This window comes from Contarinia nasturtii, unplaced genomic scaffold (assembly GCF_009176525.2).
Source record: "Contarinia nasturtii isolate CC-2019 unplaced genomic scaffold, AAFC_CNas_1.1 Cnas_scaffold_1101, whole genome shotgun sequence".
In the NCBI taxonomy this organism is placed as follows: Eukaryota; Metazoa; Arthropoda; class Insecta; order Diptera; family Cecidomyiidae; genus Contarinia; species Contarinia nasturtii.
This window is the reverse complement of record NW_022198445.1, coordinates 33,151-47,701: the sequence shown is the minus strand read 5'-3', so window position 1 is coordinate 47,701 and position 14,551 is coordinate 33,151. Positions and strand designations below refer to the sequence as shown.

The 14,551-nt window shown below is 32.2% G+C and overlaps 2 protein-coding genes across 3 annotated transcripts; one reads left to right on the top strand and one right to left on the bottom strand.

The window, feature by feature from the left end:
- The first annotated feature begins 1,923 nt into the window (after nt 1-1,923).
- On the top strand, nt 1,924-13,546 carry LOC116344621. Of its 2 annotated transcripts, none has more exons than XM_031773239.1 (4): nt 1,924-2,451; nt 11,610-11,712; nt 12,275-12,527; nt 12,598-13,546. In XM_031773239.1, the coding sequence occupies exons 2-4, from the start codon at nt 11,628-11,630 to the stop codon at nt 13,010-13,012; spliced, it is 753 nt and encodes a 250-aa protein (XP_031629099.1). In that variant the 5' UTR covers nt 1,924-2,451; nt 11,610-11,627; the 3' UTR covers nt 13,013-13,546. The 2 variants fall into 2 exon arrangements, with proteins under 2 accessions (XP_031629099.1, XP_031629098.1); XM_031773238.1 differs by having other exon boundaries at nt 11,604-11,712.
- On the bottom strand, nt 13,537-14,451 carry LOC116344622 (mediator of RNA polymerase II transcription subunit 29). Its single transcript, XM_031773240.1, has 2 exons — nt 14,089-14,451; nt 13,537-13,989 (listed from the first exon to the last, which is right to left on the bottom strand). The coding sequence occupies exons 1-2, from the start codon at nt 14,278-14,280 to the stop codon at nt 13,621-13,623; spliced, it is 561 nt and encodes a 186-aa protein (XP_031629100.1). The 5' UTR covers nt 14,281-14,451; the 3' UTR covers nt 13,537-13,620.
- Nucleotides 14,452-14,551: the final 100 nt, after the last annotated feature.

Below are 14,551 nucleotides of genomic sequence, written 5' to 3'. Positions count from 1 at the left end.
GTGTCAAGCATACCAAAAAATATTGAAAATGAGTGTGCCTTGTACACATGTGTATTGGGCAATATCTTGCACGTAGGCCAATTTATCAGCACCAAAATTAGTGCAGATAATCAATATATAGAAATCAAAATCCAACAGACCTCAAAATAACAACACGAAAATTGCGAAAATGTTGTCAATACATAGCCAAACATGTGTAATTTACTTGAGGTTAGCGCAAAAGGAGTAAATTAAGTGTAAATGAACATATCAAGACATTTGATGCTAACAAGCGCACCCAATTGACGTTTCCACTCAATGAGGTTACAACGGAACTTCATGTCTGCACAAATTAAAACACATTAAAATGCAAACGGTAAATAATGCGATTTCCTAAACATGGTCATAAATGCAAAAAAGACAACTTGTGTGCAGCGCTTGCAAGGTCGTTTCGTTCAAACGTGGCTTACTTTACATTCTAGATACATTTTAAATCAAACTTACATTTGATTTTCTTAATTTACTTTTAATTTGAATTCCAAACTAGACAACCAGTCGAACGATATATCTTCGAAAATGTATGCGCCTGCTTATCTATTCTGAAACACCTTTGCTGTGACTCTTGTATTGCAATTGAATACGACTCATTTTATTAAGACTCACAGCAAATATTGATCATGTCAATTGAATCATTTTATTTGTTGGTTTTCGCAAATGAAACGCTATTTTGATTCAAGTCTATAATTTTCGTTCAAATACAGCCTCTAAAAGTACATTTTTCTAACATAAGAACCCGTTTTCAATCAAATCTGAATGTGTTCATGTATTTAAAAAAATGTCAAAAAAATGGTCTACATTTTTTTAATATCAAAAGAACTAACTTTTGGAAGTGTTATCACTTGAAAAACAGTAATTTAATACAGTAAACAGTAAATAAAATCGAATCGAGAAAAGAAAGAAAGCACAAATATTTGTATAGCACACATGTTGCGATCAATTGGTGAATTCAACGAAAATTGGACACACACAGAGGCTTAAACGGTTTACACGATACAGCTGATTTCCCCTTAACCATAATCAATTCGTACACCAACGGATTTTAGTTGGATGATATGAATCATATGGTTCTTCCCCGTCAAGTGCGCATTGTCATTGATGCGGCATCGTTACGATTTGGCTACGTGAAATTTCACATGTAAGAGGTGAGAGATCATAATTAAATGATTTTATGTATATGTGCCACAAATCAAAAAATTATTCGTCATTCCATTTATTGCGGACGATAAGATATGATAATTCAAGCGTGTGCGCAAAGCGAACACACTTATCATTTTTAAACACAAAAAAAAAACATCTTAAAAATATACCAAATAAAGAAGCGTGTAAGCTTTGAAACGTGACATCAAGCGTGTCAACGTTTTTTTAGCAATAAACGATATTTGGAGATATTAGCTATCTCTGCTACTCAGAGATTGCAAATTGGCCAACGACTGATCTGGGCTGAATATTCAAATGAGCACCGAAAATTCGAGGCCAAAAAATATATTACTATTGTAATATAAAAATATTGTTTGTGTTCAAAAAAGTATTGCGTCGCCTTCGGCCCTAAATTTGTTTTGGTCATTTCCAATCTGGCTTCCACAGGTGTGGAACATTGTTTATTTTCCCGAAGTTTTTTTAAATTAAAAAACCAGAAAATAATTCCAAAATCAATGTACAAGGAAAGAAATCGAAGATTTCATGAGCTTACATGCACCACTTTTAGATCGTTATTTCAATAGGTAACATTTCTCCAAAGACAACAAAAATATATGTTGTTTTCATTAAAACGCATCGATTCCCCTTTCGCTTACCGTAGAGGCTCCGCAACGTTGAAGCGATTTCGCTGGCGAATTTCACTATATTTATGCGGTTTGTATGTTGAGTTCAGTCGATTGACGACAGTGTTCACGAGAGGTTCTATTTTCGTTTGCTTTTTAAAAACCCCAATTTTTTTCAAAACGTTTCTGAAATTGAATTTTAAATTAGACTTGATTCCAAACAAATAAAAAATAACACTTGCAAATCGAACATTGACAATACAATATCGTTTTACTCAGAATTTCTCATCATTATCGCTAAAAAGAAAGCCAAACACGAATTGGTGTCATCGCAATTCATTGAACTTTCGAAAAAGTTTTGCAAAGGCAAAAAGAACCGAAACAAAAATCCAGAAAGAAATTCTGAGAACAAAAGAGAGACAATAAACGATTCGACTTAAGTAGTGAGACTTTATTTTGGCTGCCTGTAAATGTGTGTAAACATTTTTTTTTAAAGTCATATTGTAAGAGTATCGTGTGTTAAATTTGTGGCATCGCCAGAGCCAATAATATAAAAAAAAACAAAAAAGAAGACGAGAATTTAGTTTCATCAGGCAAAACATTGTAATTTTTCACATTGTGTCAATAACCCGCATTTTCAGTTTAAAACAACGTAAGTATCTTTTGAATCTATAAATAAAAAAAAACTGTACATTTCTGTGTATAAACAGTTTGACAAATTTTCGCCAATTTTTTTCTTTTGCTGCTATCATTGTTTGAGAAAACTAAATATAGAATATAAATTTCATTCGATTCCAAATGCAATCAATTATACACGTTCAATGCTTATGAGCTGAACTGCACGTTGGTATTATGCAATACTTTCGCTTTCGAATGGCATTGCACGCGTCTACAGATTGCAAGGTAGCTTAATAAAGCCACGTACATCGTAACATAGACATAGTCATAGAGAAGTGTATTCAGTCAAAGGCTAAAGGCTTCGCTAAACAGTTAACGTGTGGATTTTGAAATTTAGTTTTGTTGTTTACAATTAACACACGCGCCTCGACAGCACTGCGGCAGCGACAAAAACACAGTAGTCGTAATGAAAAAATAACTCTATCATTTATATAGTACAAGTAGATTAAATCTAGAACACACATGCCATTTATGAGGATTGGAAGTTTTCACACGAAACGCTATTTCATCAAAACCGACACTATAACAATTGATATAGTCATAAAACGCGCAAGTAAACGCGCGATTTACAATTGAATTGCCAAGATAGCCCAAGCACAAGCGTGCCGCTTGTGACGATAGAGGCTGTATGATGAGCACAGTCTTGTATGTGTGCGAACCCAAAGCATATAGCATTGAGTAGGTGATACAAACAGCGAGAGAAATAAAAATAAAAGAAATAGAAAGAGAAAATAAAACGCGGAGAGTATAAATGCACATGCCATACGCTTATAATGTCTCACCAACCATATTTTTTTTCCTCTACAAAACGACGGCACGTGTTATGGATTTTTTTTTCTCTGCGTTCGATGCACACTTTTTGTTGGCATTCGTTTGCTATACTTTTTCGTTTGAAGTATTCGTGTTGGTTCATCGTTTTTGTCATGAAAATTTTGCACGAGTATTGTTTCGGCTTCTATTCGAAATGGTTTGTTGGCATAATCGCTTATATATATGGGTAGCTCACCTTTTTTTCTGTTCACCTGGGACACAATGACATTTGTAGCGATTGATTGATTTGCGCTTAACAACAATTTTACAACACTATTTACATTGATGTACTGTTTTTGGCGATTTGATTTTGATAAGAATCATTTTATGACATCATCGAAATTAATTTTATTATTCACGCGAGTTTTTCCCGCAATTCAGTTGATGCCAAAAGCTAGCTGTTCTAATATGTTGCTCAAATTAATAAATACAATATGTGGTATGTTTCGTTCAAATTCGATACAACCTATTCGAACATCCCTAATGCTGATTATATTTATTGATATGTCTGATGAGCTACCTAATTATGTATCAGATGATGAATAACATTGATTGATGATAAATTATCGAATTTTGGGTTTGCTTTTCTAATAATAAAATTTTGTGATTTTATTTCCATCAAATTTATTCAAATCAATATTGATTGATGTTTTTTTTTAATCCGTCCTCGTGCAGTCAAAAGAAGCCAGTTTCCATATCTATTGTTGTGCCAAAATTATTTCCGCTAAACGTAAAATTTATGAATTTTCATGAATTCCAAAAATAAATATAGCTTTTTTTGGTATTTATTCATTTAAAGTTGAATATCAAAATTGCATACGAATACGTGGCCCGTAAAATCTGCAATAAAATAAAGGTCGTAAATTTGATTTAAAATTGCATCTAAAAGAGTGGGATTTAAATCTATCATAAGAAAAAGTTTCCGACTGTAAAGAAAAGTTGCAAATTTAGAACGAATTTAATAACTCCGTTCGCATTAACAGCAATTGGTTGATGATTCGCTGTTCGTATGAACATTGTAAGTGTTCGACGTGTACGATTATCGCACATAGTAAAGTTGCTAAAATATGCGTTAAGTGAAAGCATTTGCGACTATAAAAACGATAAGGAGAAACAAAAGTTATCGCCTGACTTACATTTTATCAAATTAAACGAAAATAGAAATATTCCATCAAAATGTTCAAACAAACCGAATGTAAGATTTCGTTGCTAAAATGGCAAAGCACACCCATTTCAAAGATCATCACAGCTAAATGGCAAAATTTTGAGAGGAAAGGTGTAGACACCACATCGATTGATGCTATTAATACTGTTAACATTGAATAAACTAATACCGATTGGGAAATTTGTATGAAAAATACACGATTGAAAATTTTATGAAATTTTTTAAACGACCTAAAAACAAAACAATTTTCCATTTAATATAATTTTTTTTTGCATCAATCAATCAATAACATACTCAATGATTGCTAAATGCATTTTAATACAATCAACAAACTGTTTGTACTTTGCATTATCCGACATTTGTATATCGTGTCCGCATTTTGAAAATCGATAGCCAAGCAATTTCAATTGATAGTTAAAATACAAAAGCGATGAAAAAATGAATGTATCCGCAGCTGCCGCAACTTGTCCAAGCAAAATACTTGCAAGTGACTGATGAATGTAAAATGAATAAAAAATATAATTGTTTTCCATGTCCAACGAAAATGGGTACCTTATAACGAAATTATTTGAAATTAAATTATTTTGGGACGAAACAATTGATAATAATTACCAAAAATGTAATGGAAAAGTGCGTTTCATTTGAAATAATGGAACAACTGGTGCCATAAATGACGTACATGTTATGGAATAAAACCAAAAACGATTGACGATTTTTGTAAAATTTTCGGTTATTTTCAAAATTCTGTAAAAAATTGTATTTTTTTATTCAGAGAACATTAAAATACAAATGTATAAATAAATTTTATTACTTTTGCTCCTTTCTGTCACGCGGTTGAAAAATATTCGCATCCATATTATTTTTGAATTCATAAATGTCATCAATTTTCGTATAAATGGTGAACATTTTAAACGAAATATTACCAATGCTCGTTGCTATCGAAAAATTATCGCAAAATATCTTTAAAAAATGTCAAAATTATTAGAATTGGTGCCAAATTTACGGGTGCACACAATTTCATACTTCAAATGTTTCGTACGTTTTTAAATGGACTGTTTCGCATACAGTTGCAACATACACGAACATAAAACGAACGACAAATCGGTATACACCGAACACTTGCGATGGCACAAACTTTTCATTTGATTGCTCCCAAATTGCCACGTTTCGCAGTAAATCAATTGAAAATGAAACAATACGCGAAAACATCCCTACTATTGAACAATTTTACTGTTTGCTTTTCTCTAGTCAATTCTTTCTCTATCGAATTTAATCGCTTTAGGGATATAAAACTAAAGGAATGTATTGCGCAACCGATTGGTTGTGAGTTATTTTTCAAAATGAAACCAATGTCTCGTTTGCTTAAAATGAAAGCATTTAATTTAATGAAAAAAGAACCCTTCTTTATTTCCGATAGATATTTCCATTTCACTTAAGAATTCTCATGTTTTTTCGCCCAAAATATTAATGTAGTTTTTTCTTGATTTTTGTTCCAATTCCAAGGAGTCATTTAATGATTAAAAGCAAAAGAACCACAGCATAAGTACCAAATATTTCATGCAATGAATTCGTTGAAACCTTTTCATTTTAAGAATCTTCGAAAAATAAAATATGTAAATTTCATACACCATCATATCGAATTATTCCAAACAATTTTGTTTTCGTAGCACTAATTTAATATGCAAAAAGGTTCTTGTTACGATAAAAAAACCATATATCGACACCGTAACGTAACGTGAACTCTATCCAACTGTTCAAAACATTGGAACCTTCAGAACAAATAAAAAACTGAATGAAACGTATTTGTTTATTTAGTGTCTAGTCGCCGGCCTGAAAGCAAAACAAGAACTGCGTATATATTGACGCACAAACTGTGACGACTCATTATTCTGTATCAAGTGAATTAATTATTTCGATAAGATATTATTATCATTTTGAGTTCTTTCTGTGCATTGCAACTGAAATATAATCAAGCCCATTACACGTAATCATTGTATCGATGCGGATCAATTTGGTTCAGCTTATAATGATGTAAGTGCCGCATGTAGCGGCTATTTCCGGGTTGAATATAAGATAATTGATCAAAGAGAAGCACATATCACGTTTATGAAACATGCATTAGCATCTTTATACAAAACCTGCGTTGTTTCCCATACATTTTAACCATGTCTCATTATTTCTAAAATCTTTATTATCACATGCAGAGTTGTTTTAAAACGTAACACGTAAATGGTAATGCACATCACAAACAATGGTTGTATAATTATTTTGTGGAAGTTGTAAATCCATTTAAAAAAAGTCACATTGCTTCGCTGTGTCACAAATACATCCAAAACTGTTTATTAATACGAATATGGCTCCTGAACCGACTTTGTAATGAAACTGGAGTCAATTCTTCTGTCAACAACAGTTTCATTGTTCACAAACGGTTCACACACGTGAAACTCATTACTCATTGGTTTTATTAATACTGCGTTCAATGTGAATTATAAGGTTTGGATTCTTTTTTTTCGCATTGCTCATCATACACGAATCTCATTGCATTTTAATCAACGACAGCACATTGTATGTCATGAGGGGGAGAACAATGTCTGAAAAACGTGCTCTACAATGTTGCTGATTGGATAGTCACCACTTGATCGCTCTCCATTAAACAATCACGTAAACAATGCTGAAAATGAGTCTTGATGTATTGCGAAAATGTGACTATTTTTTTTAGACAAAGCTCAGCTTTTTATTATGAATCATTGTTTTTTTATAGAGTTGTTCTCTAATTTGAGCAATGATGTGATTGATATGACTTCTAAAAATGTATTTTATCTCTTGTTGTATAATCGTATCATATTTAATCAAACAATGTTATCCTTTCAAATTATCCTTTTTAAGCTTTCTGTTATTGACTGTTATCGAATCAACATTGAACATTGATTGTCTGTTTGCCTATACTTTTTTCGACGTATCCATTTGCAATTTCAAACAGACCATCAAATTCAACGGAAACTTCCTACTCTTCAGCTCATTTGTAAATTTAGTTTTGAAACGTGTACAAAAACTAAGTGTGATCATCTTTCGTCATCGTGTCTATGAATTTTCAACAAAACTAATGACAAACTATTTCACATTGGCACATATCAAGAAGCGCGGCTCGTGTAATATTGTTGTTGTTGTTCCTCATGCTTTATGCGAATTTCGTTTGTTCCACGTGCGGTCGTATAAATGACATTGTTGTTGTACTCAATCGTTATTTTTTCCCTGTTCATTCATTCTGTTTTGTTTGTCATTCGATGGGATTCATGCGTGTGTTTGATTTGAACTTTTTTGTCGTGAATCTTTGTTACACATGTCAATGTTTTTTTATTTTCTTCTTCACAAAATCGTAAATTGATGTGATTTTTTTTCTCATGATCTACGGAAGTTGATATATTACAAAATGCATGAGTTCATTGTGAGCTTGACAAATGTTTGAAGTATTTTTCGTCGATTTATTTCGAGAATAAGCTATAAATACTTGCGCTGATGAATTATTATTATCGCGTTTAAGGCGCGTGGTTGTTGCTGATTTTCAAATTGGCATGAATTAATATCATTATCATACCGAGCCGAATGAGAAGACATTGATTAACGGAACACGCTCAAAGAATGTTACTAAAAAGTCATCTATGATCGTATAAATTTATATTATAAATAAAAAGATCGATGAAACCGATGTGCGCCTTAATCTTTTGTGATTTAGTTTGTTTTCGTTTAGTCGAATGCACGTGTACACGCACACATAACAGTATGATTACGGTTTTTTGAATTTACAATAGAATAAATACATTGTTTTTTCCGTTGATTTTTTTTGATTGAATTTATTCGCTTTTTTAACGATCAACGATCATTCGCTTTCATTGAATATATGGTGAGTCAACGTGTTTCGTAATATATGTAAGATTCTTCATTCATCACTTGAAGGAGTGCCAAGAACACGTGTCATTTTGGTCAGAACGCAACAGTTCAAGCCCGTAAAAATCGAAAATAAATTGATCATTTATTGTGAATAAAATGTGTAAAATTGTAAAAATACACCATAAAAAACAAAAACATGTTTGCGTTGCACACGATAATCGTTGTTTACATCTGGAAACATTCGATTCTAAATATTTTTTTCTCATTCCAAATTCCAAAAATCAATCGATATGCGTTCATTGACGTCAGAAAACTTTTTTTTAAGAGTACAGATCATTATGACTCAAATGTTTGTAAATAATATTCGTTTACACACAAAAAATATGCGGTAAAATGTAAACGTGAATTCATTATTATAAAATATTTACATATCAAAATATCATTTGATATCAAGTAATAAAGAAGAAGAAATATTAATTGTTGAATAAAAAAAAATTTGATGTTTTTGACGTAAATGTTTTATAATAATGAATTGACACTCGTACACGATGAATTGATTGTTTGATTTTCACTCTTACTATGAATGCGATAAATTGCGGTCAATTCTAGAACAACACAAAATTATAAAAATGACGAAAATATGACCGCATTGAGTTTAAATTGTGTAACTTATTCGAATTGAAAGTATCGATATTGAGTTTGGAACGGTTTAATGTTGAAAACAATTTTCGGGAAAAATGTGTGTGTTTAAAGGATTGCAGCGTCATTGCACGCTATCATATCAAATACATGAATGTTAGTAAACTTGTTTTCAAATCAGGCTACCAAATAAATGTCTGTGTATTGTTTGGCTGTTCTGCTCCACATTTGATAAGAGCAAAAAGTCATGTCATTGGTTCCGTACCATTTGATTAAATAAACGAAAATAAAATGTGGCAAGTTTAATTAAACAATAATCAACAAAGAAAAATGGAGGCTCACGTGCCTTGGAGTGTCCACAAACGCGATCATTATTTTAGTACGACAAATTCAATTAGACATTTTATATACTGTAATGAAAAAAATGGTAATGCACAAAAAATTGGCTGAGCCAATTTAATGTTAATTACGAACCAATCATAAATTCGCTTGCGTCTCCATGTCACATGCAGTAAATTGCTTATAACTCGTGATAATATATTAATGACTGCATTCGCAGCGTTCAAAACGTGATCTCGGTTGATTTGTTGGATGAGCATAAACCACAATAAATCATAGACAAACCGTTTGCAACATTGCAAATTTTAATTACAAGCAACGTATAATAAATGCATACCAGTCATGCGCACAGAAAGAAGAGACATCAAATGTGATTAAAAACAATTGTTATTTTCAATAGAATCGAGACGAACGTATGGTTGTTATGAAACGCAACGGCAATTGAATGCCACACCAATTGTTTCTACGCATAAAAGTTTGATTGAAACACGTGCATTGTTTTCACATAGATCATTGACTCCATCGAGCTTCACCGACAAACATATGCACGCATGCAAACAGGTTTTGTGCGTTAGCGTACACAAATGAAAAAGAAAACTTCAACAGACTTGCAATTAGGAATATGTAATTTTCTTCATTGATATTTTTTTATAAATCAGTCAAGTGCATTACATTCCTAATTAGACTCTGGTCATTCAACGCAAATATCGATCAGCACGCGACCTAAAAATCACGAGTGTCAATTGAAACCGATTATGTGATTCGGCAGATTCGTCACGAAACAATAAACATCACACATCATCGCATTGAAAATGTGCTTATTTTGTCTCTGAGCTGTCACGGTTACTCTGCATATATACATTATAGACACCCAGCAACGACACAATGAAACGTGATATTTCATTTTCAATATACTGCAAATAAACGCAAATCGATTTTTTTCGTCATTTTTTGGCCACCTTTTTTGTTGGTTTACATGAAATGTGAACTTTGATTGTTATTGCTATTAGGAAGGAATAAAAAAAAATTGGCTTGCACTAGCGCCACTAACAGCTTTTGGTGACAAACAATTCAATAATATTCCCTGCTTGCAACTTAAGAGATCATAAAAAAAGACTGACGACATTTCACATATTGGCACTTAGTAAAATCGCAACGACGCAATGAGAGACAATTCAATGAACCTATCATTGCACCGACGGAGTGTGTCGGTTCTCATTTCTCCAGAATATCGTATGTCAAATGGCATCAGATTTCGAATTATATTATGATTTATATCGGGATTATGGATGTGCTTTCATTGTATTGATGGAAATTCTAATAAGGCCTTTTGAATAGAAAAAAGAAGCCAAAATCTCTTTGGTTTTGTCTTCACCTGAATTCGCTAAAATTGAATTTGACATTTAAAATACAACTCACTATCAGATAAATATGGATATAATACATGGCTGTCGGATAAGCACTGTCAATTTGAATTTAATGCAAATTTGGCATTGCGATAATTTATGTTTTTTCGTCAAAACGTTCATTTCTCTCTTGAAACTTGGGTCTAATGGGTTCCAACAGAATTTCACGAAGGTATATACAAAGAGCCACGTTTTTTTAATTAAATGTTTACTCATACAGATTGTACAACAGTCAGTCGTGAGAGGGGAAATATTTAGCCTCACATAACAATGTCAAACCAATCTAACTTATGGAAATGTGCGAGTACACGTGTTATGCCTCTTGAGTTGATACAATATGATTCGAATAACTTAACAATGAATTTACATGGTTTTACGACAGAATTGAAGTATCTTGTTTACACAATAAATGTACATAAAAAGGAAGCACCAATACCATTCTAAAAACAAGAAGCGTTGGCATTTATATCACATTTCCGTGCGACTTTGTTTTTCTTCCCATAGATACCACATTTTCACTGAATACACAATTCATGTTTAAACTATTCTTGGATCACATTTCACTATTTTTTTTCTATTTTAAGAATAGAATACACACGTGGCTTGCAATCAAAATTAAACAATAGATTATTTTCGATTAATTTAAAATGTCATTATAGATAAGAAAAACCGAATGCTGTGAAAAAACAAGACACTTTTTATTTTTTTTCAAATGTTATTTCACGGAACGACTAGACTTTGAATAAACATGCAACACGAGCGAATACTGACCTTCATCAATAACATTTTATGGATCGAAATTCAATATATATATATATATATATATATACGAATATATAATTCAAATGGTTTTCATTTTATTTTGTTCTTCTCTTTCAGAAACAGCTGACAAGCAAAGAAATTATGGCTCCGACTATCTGTGAAGATGATATGGATTCATATCAAAACAACAATCGAATATTGAGACACCGCTCGGTAATTAGCTATGGTAAGTTAATTCGAATTAATTAAGACAATTTTTAAATATCACTTTAATCATTAGTTTTGAAAACACGTTTCTTGTATGGAAATTGCGTTGAAATTAGAGCGATTCATTTCAATGAATATACATCGATAGATAAGCTGCTTCACGCTTAGCTGTTAACTACGTTTTGTGCTTCATAGAGAATTTATAGAACATATGATTTGTGTTAATTTTCGTTTTGAAATATATAGATTTTCCGTAACATTTGTTCTTTGAAAATATATTTTAACATGACCAATGACCATATTATCTAATTTCAATTCATTTATTTTTTGATAATTATTTCGTTTTTTTATGTTCACTCCTTGCAATAAATTTTTTCCGAAAACGTTAATTTTCGTGCAAATTTGGAAGTTTAACAAAAAAATTTAATTCCCGTATTTTTGGGAAACCGTTTAGTAATTTCGATAAATATTCCGAAATCGCCTTTAAATAGTTAGGATTTTCTTAATGAGACAATAATTATGTATAATTTTTATATAATCGAATTCTTTTAATTTTTGCTTTTATTCTATCCTTTTTGCAGTTGGCCGCCAAGAAAATCGCGAAAATCAACCGAGTAATGAGAAGGACACCTATAATCGATTAGGTGGAGAATTTGTTCCGTATTCATCCGATCGCCGTAATAAAATTAAGCGCTGCAGGCGAGAAACTCGAATGTCATATGAAAGCGAAGATTCATCAGACAGTAGTAGTATTCCAAGTGTTTCAACACCAATGTCCTTTCATAATTATGCAAAGCGTCAAAAGTTCGTTGATTCCGAAGATGACGTAATCAGGTAATTGATTTTATTATTGAATCTTTATGCATTCATAATTTGACGCGATATTTTTTGTTTATTTTTACAGTACATCAAGTGATACGAATGAAAATTCGGTATCATCATCATTTAATGAAGATCTCAAACGAGGAAATATACGTGTTCAGCCGTTAAACTATTTAATGCCATTAACACCATTTTCGCCGGTATCATCAACAACTGATGCGATGACAATGTGTTGTCGATCAAAAATGTCATCACCACGCTACAATAATCCATTTTATCGTCAAGATTTGATGGAAATTGCAATGAAAACAATTATGCTATTACGAAAAAATCGCTCGTTGCATGCCCGACTTCATCAACTCAAATTGGAAACGCGTGCATTCGTTGATGATGTGATGTCGAACCCTGAAAATGCTAAATTACGACAAACACCAAACCAAAGCAATGAAAAAACACACGAACATTCGATAAATGTGTTAACTATAAAAAATCAGTGAACATTTCATATCATCGATTCATGCAGCACTTTTTTACACACAAATATATTTGGTGTTTTCATATTATGTTCAGTTTAAATTAAGTAGAGACATTTCTCAGCTATTTCAGAAACGAAGCTTTTTGCAAATGCTTAATAGCTTATATATACAATAGATATTCTATTGCTTATGTTCAATTGCTTATGTAGATGGTCTATCACAAAGAATGGTGTAAGAACAAAAGTGATGGCAACACGTTTTTATAATTAGCGTAAATGTTTCGTTATTCAGACGAATGTATAGCACAACAAGAGAATAGGAAACAATCACAAAAGCATAGATAGAATTGTAGAAAATGGTGATCTCGTTGTAAGTTGCAGCAGTGTCTAATTGCTTTTTATGACATCGGTTATTGTTATAGAATTTCTTATAATTAGAATTTAATTTTTTCCAAATTTGAAACGTGTAGAACACAAAATTTTCTATTATTTCACATAATCTTTAAGGATGAACTATTTAACAAATAAACAATTGAAAGATTTTTTTTATAAATTATGACGGTCCTTTTATTCATTTATTCTTAAAAAACGCAGGTAAAAAAATGATGTACTTATAATATGAGTGGTCCCTTATTCACTGGGTGCTAGATTTTGAGCGGCACAAATGAGCGTATCGTGTATGTCTTTCGCATATGCGATATGTTGACGCACCGTAGATAAATACTGTGGATATGAGACTGCATTGTCATTTGTTGGTGTGGTGTCCATACGTGTGAACATAACTTGTGACGGCAAATAGCGTTGTGAAGCTGAATTTTGTTGCAAACATAAAATTGACGTCTTCAGATGCAATTCAATTTGGTCACAAATCGAATAGAACTCTTCCAAGTGTTTATCAAAACGTGGCGGTGTTTGATTACTATTATCAATCCCTTTGATCGGCCCATTATCAATTAGATTGTTGTGGTGTAGCAAATTGGCTGCTGTTTTCAACGTCATCTAGAAAAATCCAAAAATCAATCAAATAGAAAAATAATTCTAAGTATTTTGTCAATTTTTGACGACGAATTAAATCTAATTCTTCACGTGATAACATACAGCAAGCGAATCTCGCAACGGACCGGTCAAACTTTTCACTTTGGCAATATTATCAAGTGTTTCTGTTTTGGATTGTGTTGGATGAGCGGGTGTTGAAGTCGGAAGACTGCCTGTACTAGACGTTGAACCCTGTGATTGGGCCGATGGTGGTTGTTGCGGTGACGATATCGCATTATTTGAGTGTTGATTCATTTTTTATGCTACTGTATTTTCGTCGACGAAACTTATTTGATTTCGCTTTATTTTTTGCGCGTGAACTTTTATCGAATGTGTATTATACAATAAAAACCAAAAACTAATTTGTCAGACGTAAACACAATTTGTGAATAAGTAAGTACAGTCTCTAAATGACACCAGAGTGTCAAATACATGCGACAACCCCAAATTGCTGTGATTCGCCGTGGCGCTAGTGTGGTGGCCGCTTTCTAAACTAATATAAATTCGAATTAAATGTGTCAACGAT